The sequence below is a fragment of the Myxine glutinosa genome, chromosome 6, assembly GCF_964187855.1.
Source record: "Myxine glutinosa chromosome 6, kmMyxGlut1.1, whole genome shotgun sequence".
Lineage (NCBI taxonomy): Eukaryota > Metazoa > Chordata > Myxini > Myxiniformes > Myxinidae > Myxine > Myxine glutinosa.
In genome coordinates, this window is record NC_136266.1 from 117,329,792 (window position 1) to 117,348,358 (window position 18,567).

Sequence of the window (18,567 nt, forward strand, 5' to 3'; positions counted from 1 at the left end):
GCTCTACACCACCGTCAGCAAGAAAGTGTTGGATCATGCGAGCACGATGAGGCTGTGCATTGTCATCTTGGAAGACAAAGTTTCCTCGAAAGGCTGCACGAGCAAATGGAAGCAATGTTTCTTCCAGAATGGCCCTGTACTTGAACTGGTTCAGGTTTCCATTCAGAACAACCAGGTCAGTTTTGCCCCCTGCATGAAAAGCAGCCCAAACGGTCACCCCACCACCTCCAGCTTGGACTCTTGGCACTATACAATCTTTGTTGTAGGCTTCATGCACTTGTCTGCGCACTCGGATGTGGCCATCTTGACGATAGACCAGAAATCTAGACTCGTCACTGAAGGTCACGTGATTCCAGTATCCTGGCTGCCATTGACGGTGCTCTCTGGCCCACTGCAATCGGCGCTGGCGGTGTTGTCTGGTCAGGCGTGGCTTTCTCAGGGGATGCCTGGCACCATAGCCTGCTTGAACCAGTCGTTGGTTGGCTAGCCTTCTGGATACAGGCACATTTTTCAGTTGCTGCCACTCAGCCCTAAGCTGATTAGCTGACTTGGTACGGCCATTGCGGACTAACCGGTGCAGCTGCCGATCATCCCTCCTTGTGGTTCTGCGGGGACGTCCTGGCCACGGTATTGGAGTAGGGACACCCCTCTGAGTATTTCGTTTCAGGATCTTTGACACCTGACCTTGAGTGATGCCATACTGCCGAGCAATAGCACGCTGTTTCATGCCGTAATTTCGTAAAGCCACCACTCCATGACAAACAGCATTGTCGAGTTGACGGACCATCTCCAGAGGAAGCGGCAATAACTTTTGGAGACGTGCAGCAGTTCTTTTCCACTAATACAGAACGCAACAACCCTTGTGTACCCGACTGTGAAGCCAATCATCAAATGCACCTGTCCGTACATTGTGCCACGCCACCTGTGATATAATCCTGTTGTTGACTTCTTGCTGCGACAGACAATCAGTGACATGGTTCTTTTAACAAATAAATCACCAAAGTGTAAAAGAAACTCACCAGATTGATATACTGAGTTAAGAAAGTTAACTAGATTAGGGCAGAAGGGTAAATTATTCCTTGTAAGTCTTACCCTATGTGATCTATCCCTTGGCTCTTTTGGCCCTGCACCATTGACACTGCTGAGGAAGGCCCATTAACTACGTCATTAAATAACAATAAAACCCAAACGGAAGCCAGGCATCAAGCACCAAGGCTAACAATCCCGCCTGGCAACACACATAGCACAGGCAGGCCGGTAGCCATGCCCAGACAGGAGTCGACCAACCAAAGGCTTGAGTAAGGAAGGACTTGTGATTGGCCAGGGGCAGGACAAGAAGCTTCCCGTGGATTGGTGGAGGGAAGGCTGAGGACTGATTGGCAGGGCACGCCGATGACGTCGAAGGGTGGCCTGCGTGCATTGGTGGAGAGCTGGACAATGTAGAGGTGGCCTGTGGAGGTTGGTGAAAAGGACCAATGACGTAACACCACGAGCGATAAAAAGAACTCGCTAGCCGGCATTTTGCCTTCTCGTTTTGGATCCCTTTGTGGTCGGACCTTGATCTCTGCTGCCCTCGTGATTCCTCTCCTTGATCTCTCTGGCTCTGGCCCTTGCCTATTGCTCTTCATGCCGACATCCTCCTCTGCTTGTTGGGATCAGACTTTGGTGAAGAAACGAAGCAATCAGAGACGCCACCGGGGAACGTGCTGAGTTTTGCAGGCGGAAACGACTGCAGCGCGAACGGGAGCAGCAGGGCCTGGTTCCCGCCAACGCACCCGTTTCGTGTGCACATGCCGGCCGGACCCATTCGCAGACCCTGGCGAGACCCTCACAGGTTGATCTGAGCTAAGTGCATGCTGAAACAACACATTTATTTATTTATTCATTTCTCTTCTCCCTCGTGTGTGTATACATCTGGTGTGGGAGCGCTCCATTTTCGGACATTTATTTAACCGGCGCGTTTCCCTGTTATCGGCATCCGTGGTAATAAACATGTTTATTTTTGTACGTAAAAGCCGTTTTCGTTTGAGTTACTTTGCAGGGTTGAAGACTGCTCGGAGATCGCGTCAGGTAAAAGCTTCCAGCTTCTTCTTCTTCTCTCTTTTTCCCACGCGTAGATATAAAATCCGTATTTGAACAACGCCTCGAATAACGCACGATTTGCTATCCGTGATTTCCCCGGTATTAACCAAGGGGGAGTCACGCGACAATATATACGTACCTATGGAAGGCGATTTTATTTGCACAAACCCCATTGTACATTTTGCTAGAATCAGCTGCTATTGAAAAAGTAAATATATATTGGTGCATCCCTTGGTGATATATGACATTTGCACCATTCCATACTATCACTGTGCATTGCTTCCAGATGCAGATAGCAAGCAGAGGCCTCCAGATACCATTGGGATACTGTACAAATGGCTATTTTGTACACGTAGTCACCCCCATTAAAATTCAACTGCAAAGTTGATGTTCAGAGATGCATCTCAGGATAGAAAAATAGATCTGATACTATCTTGACCATAACATATTATCTCATTTTGCCAACGACTATCGGATTTGCTTTTCAATCAAGATTGAATCAACTTCATGTTCAGGCTCTGTATCCTTTGTATGCTTCGGCATTATCTCACTGACCTATCTCCTTCGGGGTAATCAAAATTCAGTACTGCGATATTGATAATGTCCCTTTAGTCAGCACGGGCCTGATTTTGCCAAGCTCATTCCTCATGCCCCAGCTGTTACAGCATGCATACCCCATCTGCTCACCAGCACAATGGGGCAGATGCAAGGGGGAGGCAAGATGTGGTCCCTCAGAGGGCCACAGTCACACTCGGGTGGTACATGAGAGGCGCATTTGTTGTGCAGCTGAATGGGTAGGGTAAAGAAAGAAAAATCAGAAAATCAACAGAAGCTCCTGAGGATATGAAAGGTGTGCAAAAACAATGGAATGGGCATTTCAACACGTCAGACTTACTGTAACTTGGCACCACACGCAATGCAGGCCTGTTAGGCCTTGGTAGCCCTTTAAGGTTTTATGGCACTTGTCACACTTGGTGTGGCAGTTTCCTTCCACCCAAAAATGATGCATCACTTGCTGTAGAACATAGAGGGCTTTTATATAATGGACCACGCATACATAATATGTTAACAAAGGTTCATTTACATGTCAAACAAATGTCTTCGCAAGTCTGTTATCCCGAGCTCTTCCCATCAGGATGCCAAGTCTGCTGTCACCCCCAACTCATGGTCTCTCCCAAAGCAACCTCTGAATTATACGATACCAACTACCATTTTAATGCTCATCATTCTTTAATGTTTATAAGAATACGCAGACAGAATAACTACATTATCAGCTTGTTTGAAGGGCAAGGTCGTGAGTGCAAAAATCTACCAACGTATTGTTTTTCTTTGAAAAGTGATCTAACCTGAGAGCTCTGCAAGAAGTGGTTGAGGCCTAAAGTCTCTAAACAGGTAGTGCTAGTAATGACAAATTGTTGGTCTCAATCATAGCAAAGGTAGCCATGGACACGGAGATTATGTGTGGATGAAAGTGAGCGCCGTGTGAGCAGAAAGCGTCACTCACGTTGGCTTTCTTCTTGGACTTCACGTACATGCTGATACACGAGGCAGGAACCCTTGCTACACACCTCTCGTGCACCGTGTACTTGCAGACTGATGGATGCACACATAAATAAACAAATGGATCAGGATCAAAGTGCTGTAGAGTTCTATTGTGTTTTACTTCCTTAACCCCCTCCTGATACAAGTTAATTTTACTTTCCAAATTAAGGTTCCAAGCATAATATGGGTTGTTTTGAGGTGTATAAGCTAAAGTACACACTATTTGACGAAACACACACGTTTCTGCAATGGAATAGTGAACACCTGCTCACCAAAATTTTGTGTCGAAAACGCTTCTTTTTAGAAAGAAACAAGTCTGTTTTTGTATGTTTTTAAAAAGTGTCACATGATCAGCCATATGAACCACCTTTAGAGGTCATTTTCCCCCACAGAGCAGGGGTTGGGCCTTTTTCGGGCACCGTGTTTCCCTTTTTGAAGCAATGTTTTACAGCCAGATGCTCTTCCTGACACCAACCCTGGTAGTCACCTCTTGCGACACACAGGGAATTAGCAGTGAACTGGTGACTCAATTTGCCGACCTCGGAAGAATGACAGGCTGAGTCAACCCCCCTGGTGTTAATTCAGTGATCGAACAGGATTCGAACCCAGGATCCTAGGATCCCAAGCCGGCACCCTAACCGCTAAGCCAACACCAGGCTTATGATCAGCCATATGAAATTGCTTGTTTGATTGCTTGTTTGAACAATCAAACTATTCCAATTGCTTGTTTGAACATCATGTGTGAACATATATAATAATTTGCCATCCATTTCAGAAATAACTGACAAAATCTTTTGTACATTTCCATGAGCGAAGGATCAGGTAAGACGAAGCTCATCGTGAGGATTTTTAAAAGTCCTGAAAATTCACAAAAACGTCACAAGTTCCATGGCGTCACAACATAATACTCTAGGGCACTCTAAAGCACACATTTCATGTCACACAAGACTCTGTGAGACACACCATGCGATTTTTGTCTTGGTCTTGTAGCAAAGTGAGTGAAGGCTTCCTAAAGAGCTTACAAGAGCAGCAAAGGCCCTGCTTCCCCAGGCCCACGAGCATGTTGAGACAGAGATTGCAGTAAGCCGGCTTCGTGAAGTGCTTCAGTCTCCAAACGTGCTGTCCATCGTCCTTCATGTTCTGCAGCAGCAATCAGGGGTGCAGACAGGTCAATGATCCCACCGTACAATATTTACTGCAAATAAGGTTCTATAATACAATATTTACAGGAGATAAAAAGCCCTCATTAAATGCAAAACTATAACGGCACTCGATAGAGCGCAAACCTCCACCAGGCTGGACCGTTCACATTTTGTATCCCACCGATAGGCCGGATCTGGATTCTATCCTGAACTAAAATTGAATCGGCGTGTTCTCGTTGCCTTACAAACTCATCCACATAGTTTTGTCATAAGTCGTCCACACTATTTTGAAATATCTTGCTATATATCGTTTTTGACAATGGGGAAGAATCAGGTAAAATTTCCTTTTTTAAATCTCGCATCTTCACCAAAATTGAATCAATTCTTCCATGTCACCCACCAAACCTATCCACCAAGTTTCGTCCGAATTGAACACAACTTTTTGAGATATCGTGCTATATATTGTTTTTGGCCCTATCTCCCAATGGTGAAGAATAATTTTTTAAATTACAGTATCCGGATCCAGCTCTTCAACAAAATCTAATCATTTCGGCCTTGTCACATACAGAACCTCTCCACCAGATGGGCACGACTGCACACCATCTTGTGCGGTTCCCGCATGGCAATTCAGGGTCCGGTCAAGACACCAGGCGGAGTATCAGCCAACGCACCACACTACACATTTATTTTTGCTTTTATAATCCCCTTGTGTTGTATACGAGTCCGTAAGGAGGGTCCCTCAATATAGGAATTAGATTTTACCGTACATTTCTTTGTTATCCTGGTAGTAGGGTCAATATACGAAAAAAACTCACCTAACCCTCAAAAAATTGATACAAAAGGTTTTTCAATGGATTCTGGTACCATTGGGCATGCTAAATAACATACTAAAAATCTAGTAACATCTGACTTCCGGAAAGGGGTCATTTTCAAGATGGCGTCCAAGATGGCCGCCGGGAGCTTAAAATGGCCATATCTCAATTATTATTCAAGCTAGAAAGGTGCTTTTGGTGTCTAACCCTAGGTTTTAGGGCCCAAGGAATCCAATTGAATCAATAAAATTACCATCAGTTAATTATTTATTGACAAGTCCAAGATGGCATCCCAAGGTGACATCCTGATCCACTAAAATGGCCCTGTCGAATAGTAGTCAACCCAGAGAGATATTTTCAGTGTGTATACCTAGGTTTAAGGCACCCAGGAAATCATCAAAATTACTTAAATAAGCACAAAGTAATCAGGTAATCCAGAAAACCAGGTTTATAACCTCCTGCAATGATAGCTCTCCAGTTTGGGAGACTACCAGGAAACGTTGAAAAAGAAGTGCAGAATCAATGGTTCGATCAGGAGCGACCTTTATAGCTGATGTTTGTCCAAGGGTTCTGGCTTTATCCTTTCTACTGAATGAGAATGTGAATGCATACTGTCCAATCATTTTGTGCATGATTTTGCATCCAACAGACTCATATTTATGCACATTCACACCTTCCTGAGCCACAACACCAGTGACAATGTTCCTTAATGAAGAGTCTGGCGAGAAAGGTGAGCATCCTACAAGTTTTGAACTGATCTCCCCCAGGTCAGCAGCGTCCCTTTTCATCCTTGTTTCCGTCAAATCCTTGTGCTGTTCAGATGTCATGTATGACAGGTTTGTGAACTCCTGCATTGCGATATTGTACTCTGATGTTATGGGGCTTGACATGGTCCAAAGGGCTCTCTGCTCTTCAGACATGCCGCTTCCATGTGTCAGACATCCAGTGGTCTTCAACGACCTCATCAACGTCTGCTCAATGACAAGATCTGAACTGAGGCCTGCCCATAACTGGCTGCTGCGACGGATAACATGAAAACCCTTTTCGAATTTTCTGAATATGTCTGGGTGGTTGATATCAAGCTGACCCATCTCTTGGACATAGACGTATGCTGATTTCAGGTAACTGTAATGCCCAGCTGCGGCGAATATCGGAATGCAGTCAGAAACGGCGCGTAGGTGCATCAGCCAAGAACCTGTTCGATCTGCCTTCATCAGTGACATAGCAACTTTTACCACTCTTATCTCCAATCTGAAACACATACTTGGTTCATGCCGATGAATAGCGACTAACTGCATAAGACAACAAATGCCTAATGGGCTGGTAAACCTGGCTTACCTGATTACTTTGTGCTTATTTAAGTAATTTTGATGATTTCCTGGGTGCCTTAAACCTAGGTATACACACTGAAAATATCTCTCTAGGTTGACTACTATTCGACAGAGCCATTTTAGTGGATCAGGATGTCACCTTGGGATGCCATCTTAGACTTGTCAATAAATAATTAACTGATGGTAATTTTATTGATTCAATTGGATTCCTTGGGCCATAAAACCTAGGGTTAGACACCAAAACCACCTTTCTAGGTTGAATAATAATTGAGATATGGCCATTTTAAGCTCCCGGCGGCCATCTTGGACGCCATCTTGAAAATGACCCCTTTCCGGAAGTCAGATGTTACTAGATTTTTAGTATGTTATTTAGCATGCCCAATGGTACCAGAATCTATTGAAAAACCTTTTGTATCAATTTTTGGGGGGTTCAACCATATATTGACCCCTCTATGGCATTTATTGTCATTAAACCATTATTTGTTACATTTTCAATTTCTTGTCTTGTACGTTTATTCATTCGTGGGTTCACAGAATAAACCCCAGTCACATCTGTCCGTACAGGTACGGATCTTGCTACCCTCCACCACCCCCGCGCATGCACAAGGCACCGCCATAGTTGGGTATACGCCTCGGAGTTAAAGGTCGTTTGGTCATTTGTCGTCCTGATGTCTTCACTACAGAGTGGACGTGACAATATAATTCCAGGTTTTAATTCCATGATTGCAGGTTCAAATCCCACATACTATGTTGACTTCTCCATTATCTTATTTTGCCCTTGTAATTAATGGAAATGCACACCAATGTCTCTTAATATGTTTCCATTTGATCAATGGAGAAAAAACACGTGTTACTCCAGCACTCTTAAAAAGTGACAATCATTTGGAATTGAGTGAGTTGTGTAGTTGTTTGCAATGCGAACCGTCTCCAGTCCAAGGAGAACAAGCAGCGGAATGGTGGTGAGCCCTCCGCGAATCCACTCGTCCAGCGACACCGTCCCATCTCCATCGAAATCAATTTCAACCATCATTTCCTCAAGAATCTGGAGGAACAACAAAGTTATCTTTTCTCCGGCCCTGCTTTTGCTCTGTATATGTGCATTCTGAGGGCACGTCAACAGATGAACCCAAACAAGCGGAAGCAGTTTGTTCAACATCAACTTAGTTTTGAGCGTAATTTCTAAAGTAATGAGTCAAACTGTCTCCACCATAACTAACAGACGATGAATCCTTTCCACCTGGCATTTTAACACTCATGAGCAGAAAACCATGAACCATAAAGCATCGATCTTAGTTAATAATCAGTTTTGTAATATGTAGCAGTTGAAAGGGTCAACATGACAATTAATCTTCATTTATCAACATCACACCCAAGCTGGGCTGTACTACTACAATACTAATAATAATAAATTTAGTACTACCAGCAACGGAACCCACCATATGGGTGGGGCTTCAATTGGGAAGCCCAAATGAAAAGGCAAAATATCAGATATTTAAGGCTTTTTTTATTTTAAACGATTCATATAAACATCCGTTGAATCATATCACACGCAAATCATCAAAATCTAAACAGTACATGGCGCCCATTTTGAAAAAAGATCGAATTCTGCAAAACGGAAGCGCCCGCCACACGTCTTTCTCAGTCGCACGTTTATCTGTGAAGAGTGCGCGCCGAATCTGTAACACGGAAGCGGCCGCTACACCTGTTTCTCAGTCGCTTTGCACACGCTGCCATGTTACTTCGGAGCCGCACGTTTATATAGAAAGAGTTCGTCAGGAGTCAATCTACTCTCTCCTGGTACGTAGAATAAACAGTATTTGTAGAATTTCAACAAAAGCCACATCACTGTTCATATCGGTAAATATTATTCCATCGTGTTTGGAAAAACTGGAAAATTGGAAAAACAATATCGCCTATTTTACTCCTAGGGGTCCCAGAATTACCCACCCAAAATATCGTTGCGATCGGTTCAGCCGTTTTTGCGGTACCTTCGAACGGACGGACGGACATTTGGTGAATTATAGTAAGATTGCTCCTGTTATAAAATATGCTGCAATAAAATCTGCAACCAATGAGAGTTGAGATTAGGATTACTCACAGCAAAATTGAAGCTAGTAAATGCAATATAACGCTTTTTCCTGCACATTTTCATTCTGATCCCTTAATGGACGTCAATCCATGCACGAGATTGCGCAAATCACATTGATCAATCATCAGGAGCACAACCTCAAGGGGCCTGGGAGGAAATGGGGCCATCACACCGGTCTCTGTCCAAAGTGCCTGATTCATAGGGAAAAGGTGTTGTGTGTCAAAGCTGGGATTTAACACTCACAGGTTTGAGTTCAGTGACGTCCCAGTCTAGATATTCCGCGACGTGCATCATCTGCAGGATGATCTGGTCCAGTTCCTGTGTGTAAAGATCATAACACCTACACTAGATAGGTAAGCAGGAGAGCATAACTTGGCAAAAGCTTGAAACAACAAGACTGACAACTCATGTTACCCTGACGACAAAAATCAGGATAGGCTGGTACGATGACATTTAGACAGGTCAACAAATAAAACACCCCAGTGATTGGGAGTCGACAACGTTAAAAAGGAGGGCAGTTCCACGATCACTCACGCTGTGATCAAGAAGACCATTTCCGTCAGCATCGTAGAGGCGGAACATGACTGTAAAGAGAATGCACCGGGGAGGGGCAGAACCGGTGGTGAGTGTCTGACGATCAGGAGTGAACATCAAAGGACGAAAGGCTGCTTCGTCCCAACCCTTTATTCCCAGGCAGATGAGGGTCCGAGGTTCGGCATATCACAGAGCCAAGGCTGCTTGGCCGTGCGTAACAAGAAACGAGGCAAAGTTGCTTTTTCCTCTCAACAATCTTGTTAAAGAGTATGAATGTCCTCCTCATCGTGGTTTTACTGAAAGACTTGGAAAACGTTCAAACATCGATAATTACAAATACCATAAAGCGTGCGCACACACACACAAACACATGCATGCACACACATAGACACCCACAGATGCACACGCGCACACACACACACACACAGTATATGCACATATATACACATATACACATACACACACACACACACACACACACACACACACACACACACAGTATATGCACATATATACACATATACACATACACACACACACACACACACACACACACACACACACACACACACACACACACACACACACACACACACACACACACACACACTTCTTTGTTGCACAGATAATTGTGCGCATGTCTGTGTGGACACAATTATTGTATATCTCACGTCCCCTTTAAAACATATGTATTTATATTAGTGCAATGGGCACAAAAATCTGCCTGGAACGAATAGGGTGGGTTGAGGGAGGGTGGGGGGTAGGAGTGCGTGAGAGAGGGGACAGGGGGGTTAACATAATACATTTTCAATTCAGCAAACAAAGAGAAAGGAGGACGAAAGGAGATAGAATTGGAGTGGAAAAGTGCGGAGTGGAAATAAGTTTGAGAGGAAATAAGAGTAGAAGGTGACATGGAGAAGGAGGATGCATGGAGCTATGCTGGGACCCACTGGAGATGGGTGAGATTGCATTTTTGGAACTACTTATTATGCACGACAAAATTCCACCAAATAGCGTATGTAATAAATAGATGAGCACAAAGGTTGGGACGCAACAACAACATTATTATAATCACCTCTTTTCTTGTTTATCAAAGTAAAATATTGGATTGTCATTTTGAGTTACGTCTTGTTTATCCCGTGTACTCCGCCCCAGCCCTCTCCCTTCCAGAGATCTTCCGATGTCCCTGATCTCTACTGTTGTACTTCCATCTCTCTCCCTATCTTAGCCCTTATGTGTTAGCCCTTACTTGTGTTAGCTCTTATTAGTCCCCTACCGGTGTACACCGGAGGGGACTATAGGTTTGCAGTCAGCCGTCGTAATGACATCATAGACGTAATGACTTAACGGACACAAAACGGATATAATTTAACTTCCAGTACGTTTGCAGTCACGCCGAAGGGATTAGAGTCATGATTAAATTTACTATAATATTAACGTTACATTGTGGGAGCTGTGCTCGCACGATAAAAACCGGACAAAATGAACGACGCCAGGAATGAAGTTTCACTGAGCTATTTATTTCCAGCTCACTCAAAGAACTCAAAAGCACTGAATCAGCCCATCGAACGGGCAGCAATTTATCGAAAAGTTTAACACACAAAAGCCACGCCTCTCAGGCGGGGCGTGGTATGCAAATAGGAAAGCCACGCCTCTCAACGGGGCGTGGTATGCAAGACAAGTGCTCGCCCGGGAAAGGCAAGTCTGGACACGCCCGGGCGAGTCCGGACAAGTGACCGCTCGCCGGTTGCGTCATCGGCCGGTGCATGGTGATTGTGTCATGCTTCCGGTAACCGCTACATGCGCCTCTCCAGAATTAACATGCACCGGGAGAGTCAGTTTGAGGGGGGTCTTGATGACCCGGCCGAAACGACCCCTGGCGATTCGCGTGGGAGTGGTAGGTGGCGTGGCGGTGGATGGTCGGGCGGGGGTTTGGTTGACGGGGGACGGGCCCGTCGTGGAGGAAGGGCCAACCGTGGAGGTTGGTCGAGGTCCAAATGGGCCGGCTTGAGGCGGTCCACGGAGATGCAGTCCGGTTTGCCGCCGATGTCGATGATGAACGACTTGTCGTCCCTCTTCAGGACCCGGAAAGGTCCATCGTACAGCGGCCGGAGCGGTCCCCGGTGTGCGTCGTGCCGGATAAAAACGTACTCCGCAGTGCGAAGTGCTGGGGGGACGTGGGCATGGGGGCAAATCTCCTGGCGGCCTCCTGGAGGACCGAGCGTTGGCGAGCCGCAGACCAGGGGCCGGTGGCATCAGGGATGAACTCGCCTAGCACGCGCAGTGGCTGGCCGTAGACCAGCTCAGCGGTGGAAGCCTGGAGGTCCTCTTTAGGGGCCGTTCGGAGGCCCAATAGGACCCACGGGAGCCTGTCGGCCCAACCGTCGTCCTGGAGGCTGGCCCTGAGAGCGGCCTTCATCGAGCGGTGGAACCGCTCGCACAAGCCGTTGGCTTGGGGGTGGTAGGCCGTGGTGCGGTGTAGCTTGACCCCCAAGGTCTGGGCGACCGCGCCCCAAAGCTCGGAGGCGAATTGCGGGCCTCTGTCGGAGATGTCCGAGGGCGCGCCGAAACGGGCAATCCAGGTGCCAATGAAGGCCTGCGCCACGTCGGCGGATGTTGTTGATGCCAGCGGGACGGCCTCCGGCCACCTGGTGGTCCTGTCCACCATCGTGAGGAGATGTGTGAAGCCCCGCGAGGAGGGAAGGCGTCCCACCAGGTCCACATTGACGTGGTTGAAGCGCCCCGCGGGCACGTCGAATGGTGCCAACGGGGCCTGGGTGTGCCGGTGGACCTTCGCGCGTTGGCAGGCGACACAGGCATTGGCCCAGTCGCGGACGTCCTTACGGAGCCCGTGCCAGACAAACTTTGCTGCCACGAGCTTCTGCGACGCCTTCCGCCCCGGGTGGGAAAGGCCGTGGAGGGCGTCAAAAATGTGCCGCTGCCATCCGGTGGGCACGATGGGGCGAGGTTGGCCCAGGGAAACGTCACACAGGAGAACTGTGCCTGTGTCCTCAAAGGGGACGTCGGCCAACCGCAGGCCTGTGTCGGCTGTCCGGAGAGCTTGCACCGTGGGGTCGGCGGTCTGGTCGGCCGCCATGCGGGCGAAGTCCACACCCAGGTGGACGGCGTTCGCACCGGACCAGGAGAGGCAATCGGCCACAGCGTTGTCCTTGCCCGTGACGTGCCGGATGTCTGTCGTAAATTCTGACACGGCAGAGAGGTGGCGCTGCTGGCGGGCCGACCACGGCTCCGTAACCTTGGCCATGGCGAAGACCAGGGTTTGTGGTCCACAAACGCCGTGAACGGGCGGCCCTCCAAAAGATGGCGGAAGTGGCGAACAGCCAGGTAAAGGCCGAGGAGCTCGCGGTTGAAAGCGCTATACTTGCGCTCGTTAGGGCGAAGCTGCCGGCTGAAGAAGGCCAGCGGTTGCCAAGCCCCGTTCACCCACTGTTCATGCACGGCGCCCACCGTGTAGTCGGAAGCGTCCGTGGTGAGGGTGATGGGTGCGTCGAGCGCCGGGTGCGCCAGCATGGTCGCGTTGGCGAGGGCCAGCTTAGCGCCCGTGAATGCCGCGTCCATCTCTGTGGTCCAGGCGACGTCGTGCTTGGCCGGCTTGCCCTGGAGGGCTTTGTACAGGGGGCGCATGAGTTGGGCGGCGTGAGGCACGAACCGGTGGTAGAAATTTACCATCCCCAAAAATTCCTGTGGGGCCTTGATGGAGCGGGGGTGCGGGAAACATGTGACTGCCTCCACCTTGGTAGGCAGCGGGACGGCCCCGCGCTTCGTGATGCGGTGCCCCAGGAAGTCGACGGCCGTTACGCCAAACTGGCATTTCGCCGGGTTGATGAGGCCGTGCTGGACGAAGCGCTCAAAAAGTGTGCGCAGGTGGATGAGGTGCTCCGCCCGGGAAGTGCTGGCGACGAGAATGTCGTCCAAGTAGACAAAAAGGAAGGTGAGGTCACGCAGCACACTGTGCATCAGCCGCTGGAAGGCCTGGGCCGCGTTCTTAAGGACGAACGGCATGCGAAGGAACTCGAAGAGGCCAAAAGGTGTAATTACCACCGTCTTCTGCACGTCGGCCAGCCGGACGGGTACCTGGTGGTAGCCCCGAATGAGGTCGACCTTGGAAATGATCACCCGCCCCGCCAAACGGGTGGAAAAGTCCTGTATGTGTGGTATCGGGAACCGGTCGGGGGTGGTCGTGGCGTCGTTGAGGCGGCGGTAATCGCCGCAAGGTCGCCATCCGCCACCCGGTTTGGGCACGATGTGCAGGGGCGAGGCCCACGCGCTATTCGAGCGCCGCACAATGCCCAATCGCTCCAGCGCGTCGAATTCCGCCTTCGCCACGGCGAGTTTGGCCGGGTCGAGGCAGCGAGCCCTGGCGTAGACCGGTGGACCTGTGGTCGGGATGTGGTGTTCGACGCCGTGCTTGACTGCGACGGCCGAAAACGTCGGCTGCGTGAGGGCGGGAAACTCGGCGAGTAGGCGGGTGAAATCGTCCGCGGCCGGGAGCGCGCAGGCTAGCTTGGTCGGAGTGGAGCCGCTCAATGAGCAAGCGAGCGAGCTGAAGGTCTCTGCGTTGATGAGCCGATGCCGTTTTACGTCGACCAAAAGCCCATGCACGCAAAGAAAATCTGCACCCAGCAAGGCCATGGGCACGTTCACCGTGATTAAGTCCCACCTGAAGCACTGGCCGCCGAAGCAGAATGCGATGCTGCGCGAACCGAAGGTGCGGATGGAGGAGCCGTTTGCGGCGACCAAGGCGGGGCCACACAGCGCGGCCTGTTTGTCCTGCACCGAGGCGGGTATCACGATCAGCTGAGCGCCAGTGTCGCACAAAAAACGCCACCCGGACGCTGTGTCCATGATAAACAAAAGGCTGCCTGAATGGCCGACGCTCATGGCAGGCAGCGAGCGCCGGCCTGGTCGTTTCCCGACCTGCCGAAAGTGCACGGTGGGTGGCACGTTCTGGCCTTCTGCCCGAACCTGGTGTGGTTATAGCATAAGGTCCGCTCTGGTGGAGGCTCCGGCGGTCGCGGTGGGTTCGGTCGACGGGGCGTCGCGGCGGCCGCTGCCGCCAGTGGCGCTGACTCGGCCGGTGGTGGCGCCGGTCGTGGCGCGGGCGTTGCCTCGGTCGGCCCAGGGTTCCAGGCGGCCGCTCCGATGTGTCGCCTGGCCGAGAAAAATCTATCGGCCTCCTTGGCCAGGGCGCGAGGGTCCGTGATGGGCGAATTAGCCAAAGCTAATCGTACCTGCCCGGGTAGCCGCCGGAGGAACAGCTCGCGGAAGAGGAAATCCGGGCTGTGGTCACCGAGTAGAGCAAGCATGTGGTCCATGCACTCGGATCGACGGGCCTCATCCAGGTCCGGGAGGTCGAGCAGCTGTCGCGCGCGTTCGGTCTCTGTGAGTCCAAACGCACCGAGGAGTAGGCCTTTGAGCGTGCCGTATTTGTCGGCATTCGGCGGGTTCTGTAGGAAACTCAGGACCCGGGCAGCGGTGGAGGCGTTGAGCGCGGAGACCACATGGTGGTAGCGCGTCGTGTCCTCTGTAATGTTCCGCAGGGCGAAGAGAGAATCCGCCTGGGCAAACCAGACAGCTGCGTGTGACTCCCAAAAGCCCGGAAGCTTCAAAGCTACAGATGACTCCATCGCCATGTTCTTGAATAGGGGTCACCAATTGTGGGAGCTGTGCTCGCACGATAAATACCGGACAAAATGAACGACACCAGGAATGAAGTTTCACTGAGCTATTTATTTCCAGCTCACTCAAAGAACTCAAAAGCAATGAATCAGCCCATCGAACGGGCGGCAATTTATTGTGAAGTTTAACGCACAAAAGCCACGCCTCTCAGGCGGGGCGTGGTATGCAAATAGGTAAGCCACGCCTCTCAACGGGGCATGGTATGCAAGACAAGTGCTCGCCCGGGAAAGGCAAGTCTGGACACGCCCGGGCGAGTCCGGACAAGTGACCGCTCGCCGGTTGCGTCATCGGCCGGTGCATGGTGATTGTGTCATGCTTCCGGTAACCGCTACAACATTATCATTATTTCGAAAATGATATTACGATAAAAAAACCGAGACGAATTCCCTACTTCCTCAGTTATTAATATTAGTGCTGAACAACGCTCATCACCGATTCATGAACCATACATCGCTTCAATCCATTAACCTTCAATTCACGACATTGGGATTAAAGTATTATGGTTATATTTACTATTTTATTATTATTATTACTATTACGAAAACGATACTACTCTAACGATACCACTGTATTAAGAAACCTGGGCTCAATTGGTCTGAAGCGGTCCGAAGATGGGTCATAACGCCTAAGGCCTAAACATACTGTATTGTTGGAAGAGACATACGCCGATGCTTTTGATATTTGATGGTCATTTTAACAATCGGTTTGTTTGTGTTTCACACTGAATGAAAAACGTAAAGGTAGAGCATGGCGGTTGTGCTATAATGACAGGTTCGACGTTATGTTCGGCATGAACAGCATATAAATCAAAATGGCGGTGTGTGGAGAGTCAGCAGCTGCATGCCGTAATGACATCATACATAATCACATCACCCTGTCATGTGACCAGATTCTCAGCTCTGATTGGTAGGCTTATACGTTTGAGGGGACATACCTACATACATACATACATCCATACATACGGACGGACAAACACTGTTGTAGATGGCTCTGCTACGCTGTAAAAAACCTAAATTGATATAAAGCAGTAGGTCATTGGGTTTTATGGGTTTTATCCCCCCAAAAAAAAAGAAAAAAAAAAGTAGTAGGTCAGTGATGTGATGCTTGCCTCTAATCATAAAGCTTCTACTTATTACAGCTTCCATTCTATCATAAAGCTTTTTATATATATATATATATATATATATATTTGTGTAGTGTCTGTCCTGTCCTGTGCTGTGCTGTCATGTCTTGTGTTGTCACTGAACTACTTTCTCAAACTTTTGTGAAATCGTACCAAACTTCTGGTGTGCACATATCTCTCCCGTCGGTATGTCCTAAGGGTATTTTTTTTGAAAAATTTTCCAGTTTTTTATTTTTATTTTTGGGAAAAATTTTATTTTTCAACTTCAATCGTTTATAAAATGTGATATCACGTATATTACAAATACATTTGTGCAAAATAATTGTTTGAATTATGATTGGTTTAAACCATGACAAAACGGCCACTCGGGTACAGTCATGTATCTATATATCTACACATCTGGGCAGTGTCTGTGTTGTCACTTAAGGACTCCCTCAAACATTTGTTTCCGTGGTTGCGAAGTGTTTTTAATTTCGTGGTGGTGAGTTGTTTTTATTACGTGTTATATGGCTGTGAGGTGTTTTTATTACGTGTTTTATGGCTGAGGTGTTTTTATTACGTGTTTTATGGCTGAGGTGTTTTTATTACGTGTTTTATGGCTGTGAGGTGTTTTCAATTTTGTGGTGGTGAGGTGTTTTTATTACGTGTTTTATGGCTGTGGTCAGTGATATATATATATATATCTGTGCAGCGTCTGTCCTGTCCTGTGTTGTCCTGTGTTGTGTTGTCTTGTCACTGAACTACTTTCTCAAACTTTTTGGGTTTTATCCCAAATAGGTTTTATCTATATATATCTACACATCTGGGCAGTGTCTGTGTTGTCACTTAACGACTCACTCAAACTTTGTTTCCGTGGTTGTGAAGTGTTTTTTTAATAACGTTGTGGTGGTTTTGAATCACGTGGTGGTGAGGTATATTGAATTATGTGGTGGTGAGGTGTTTTAAATGACGTGGTGGTGAGGTGTTTTTAAACGATGTGGTGGTGAGGTGTTTTTAAATCACATGGTGGTGACATGTTTTGAATTACGTGGTGGTGAGGTGTTTTGAATTACGTGGTGGTGAGGTGTTTTTAAATGACGTGGTGGTGAGGTGTTTTTAAATCACATGGTGGTGAGGTGTTTTGATTTACGTGGTGGTGAGGTATTTATAATTACGTGGTGGTGAGGTGTTTTGAATTACGTGGTGGTGAGGTGTTTTGAATTACATGGTGGTGAGGTGTTTTGAATTACGTGGTGGTGAGGTGTTTTTAAATGACGTGGTGGTGAGGTGTTTTTAAATGACGTGGTGGTGAGGTGTTTTTAATTTTGTGGCTGTGAGGTGTCTTTTTTACGTGTTTTATGGCTGTGAGGTGTTTTTATTACGTGTTTTATGGCTGTGAGGTGTTTTTAATTTCGTGATGGTGAGGTGTTTTTATTCCGTGTTTTATGGCTGTGAGGTGTTTTTATTATGTGTTTTATGGCTGTGAGGTGTTTTTACTTCGTGGTGGTGAGGTGTTTTTATTACGTGTTTTATGGCTGTGAGGTGTTTTTATTACGTGTTTTATGGCTGTGAGGTGTTTTTAATTTTGTGGTGGTGAGGTGTTTTTTTTACGTGTTTTATGGCTGTGAGGTGTCTTTATTACGTGTTTTATGGCTGTGAGGTGTTTTTAATTTAGTGGTGGTGATGTGTTTTTATTACGTGTTTTATGGCTGTGAGGTGTTTTTAATTTCGTGGTGGTGAAGTGTTTTTATTACGTGTTTTATGGCTGTGAGGTATTTTTATTACGTGTTTTATGGCTGTGAGGTATTTTTATTACGTGTTTTATGGCTGTGAGGTGTTTTTATTACGTGTTTGATGGCTGTGAGGTGTTTTTATTACGTGTTTGATGGCTGTGAGGTGTTTTTAATTATGTGGTGGTGAGGTGTTTTTTAACGTATTTTATGGCTGTGAGGTGTTTTTATTCCGTGTTTGATGGCTGTGAGGCGTTTTCAATTTCGTGGTGGTGAGGTGTTTTTAATTTTGTGGTGGTGAGGTGTTTTTTTTACGTGTTCTATGACTGTGAGGTGTTTTTATTTCGTGTTTTATGGCTGTGAGGTGTTTTTATTTTGTGTTTGATGGCTGTGAGCTGTTTTAAATTACTTGGTGGTGAGGTCTTTTGAATTACTTGGTGGTGAGGTGTTTTGAATTACGTGGTGGTGAGGTGTAATTGTCCCAAACTTCCAGTCTGCACCTA

General features: G+C 47.6%; 1 protein-coding gene across 3 annotated transcripts in view; it reads right to left on the minus strand.

Moving 5' to 3' along the window:
• LOC137430230 (diacylglycerol kinase beta-like) overlaps positions 1-18,567 on the minus strand; it is a 414,122-nt gene that overhangs the window by 198,312 nt on the left and 197,243 nt on the right. For all 3 annotated transcript variants that reach the window (XM_068120933.2, XM_068120932.2, XM_078780433.1), the window contains 7 exons: positions 9,533-9,582; positions 9,242-9,316; positions 7,832-7,951; positions 4,647-4,764; positions 3,587-3,675; positions 2,978-3,097; positions 2,770-2,868 (listed from right to left, as the gene is read on the minus strand). In XM_068120933.2, coding sequence (XP_067977034.2) covers positions 2,770-2,868; positions 2,978-3,097; positions 3,587-3,675; positions 4,647-4,764; positions 7,832-7,951; positions 9,242-9,316; positions 9,533-9,582 — 671 coding nt within the window. The remainder of the gene's footprint in view (positions 1-2,769; positions 2,869-2,977; positions 3,098-3,586; positions 3,676-4,646; positions 4,765-7,831; positions 7,952-9,241; positions 9,317-9,532; positions 9,583-18,567) is intronic.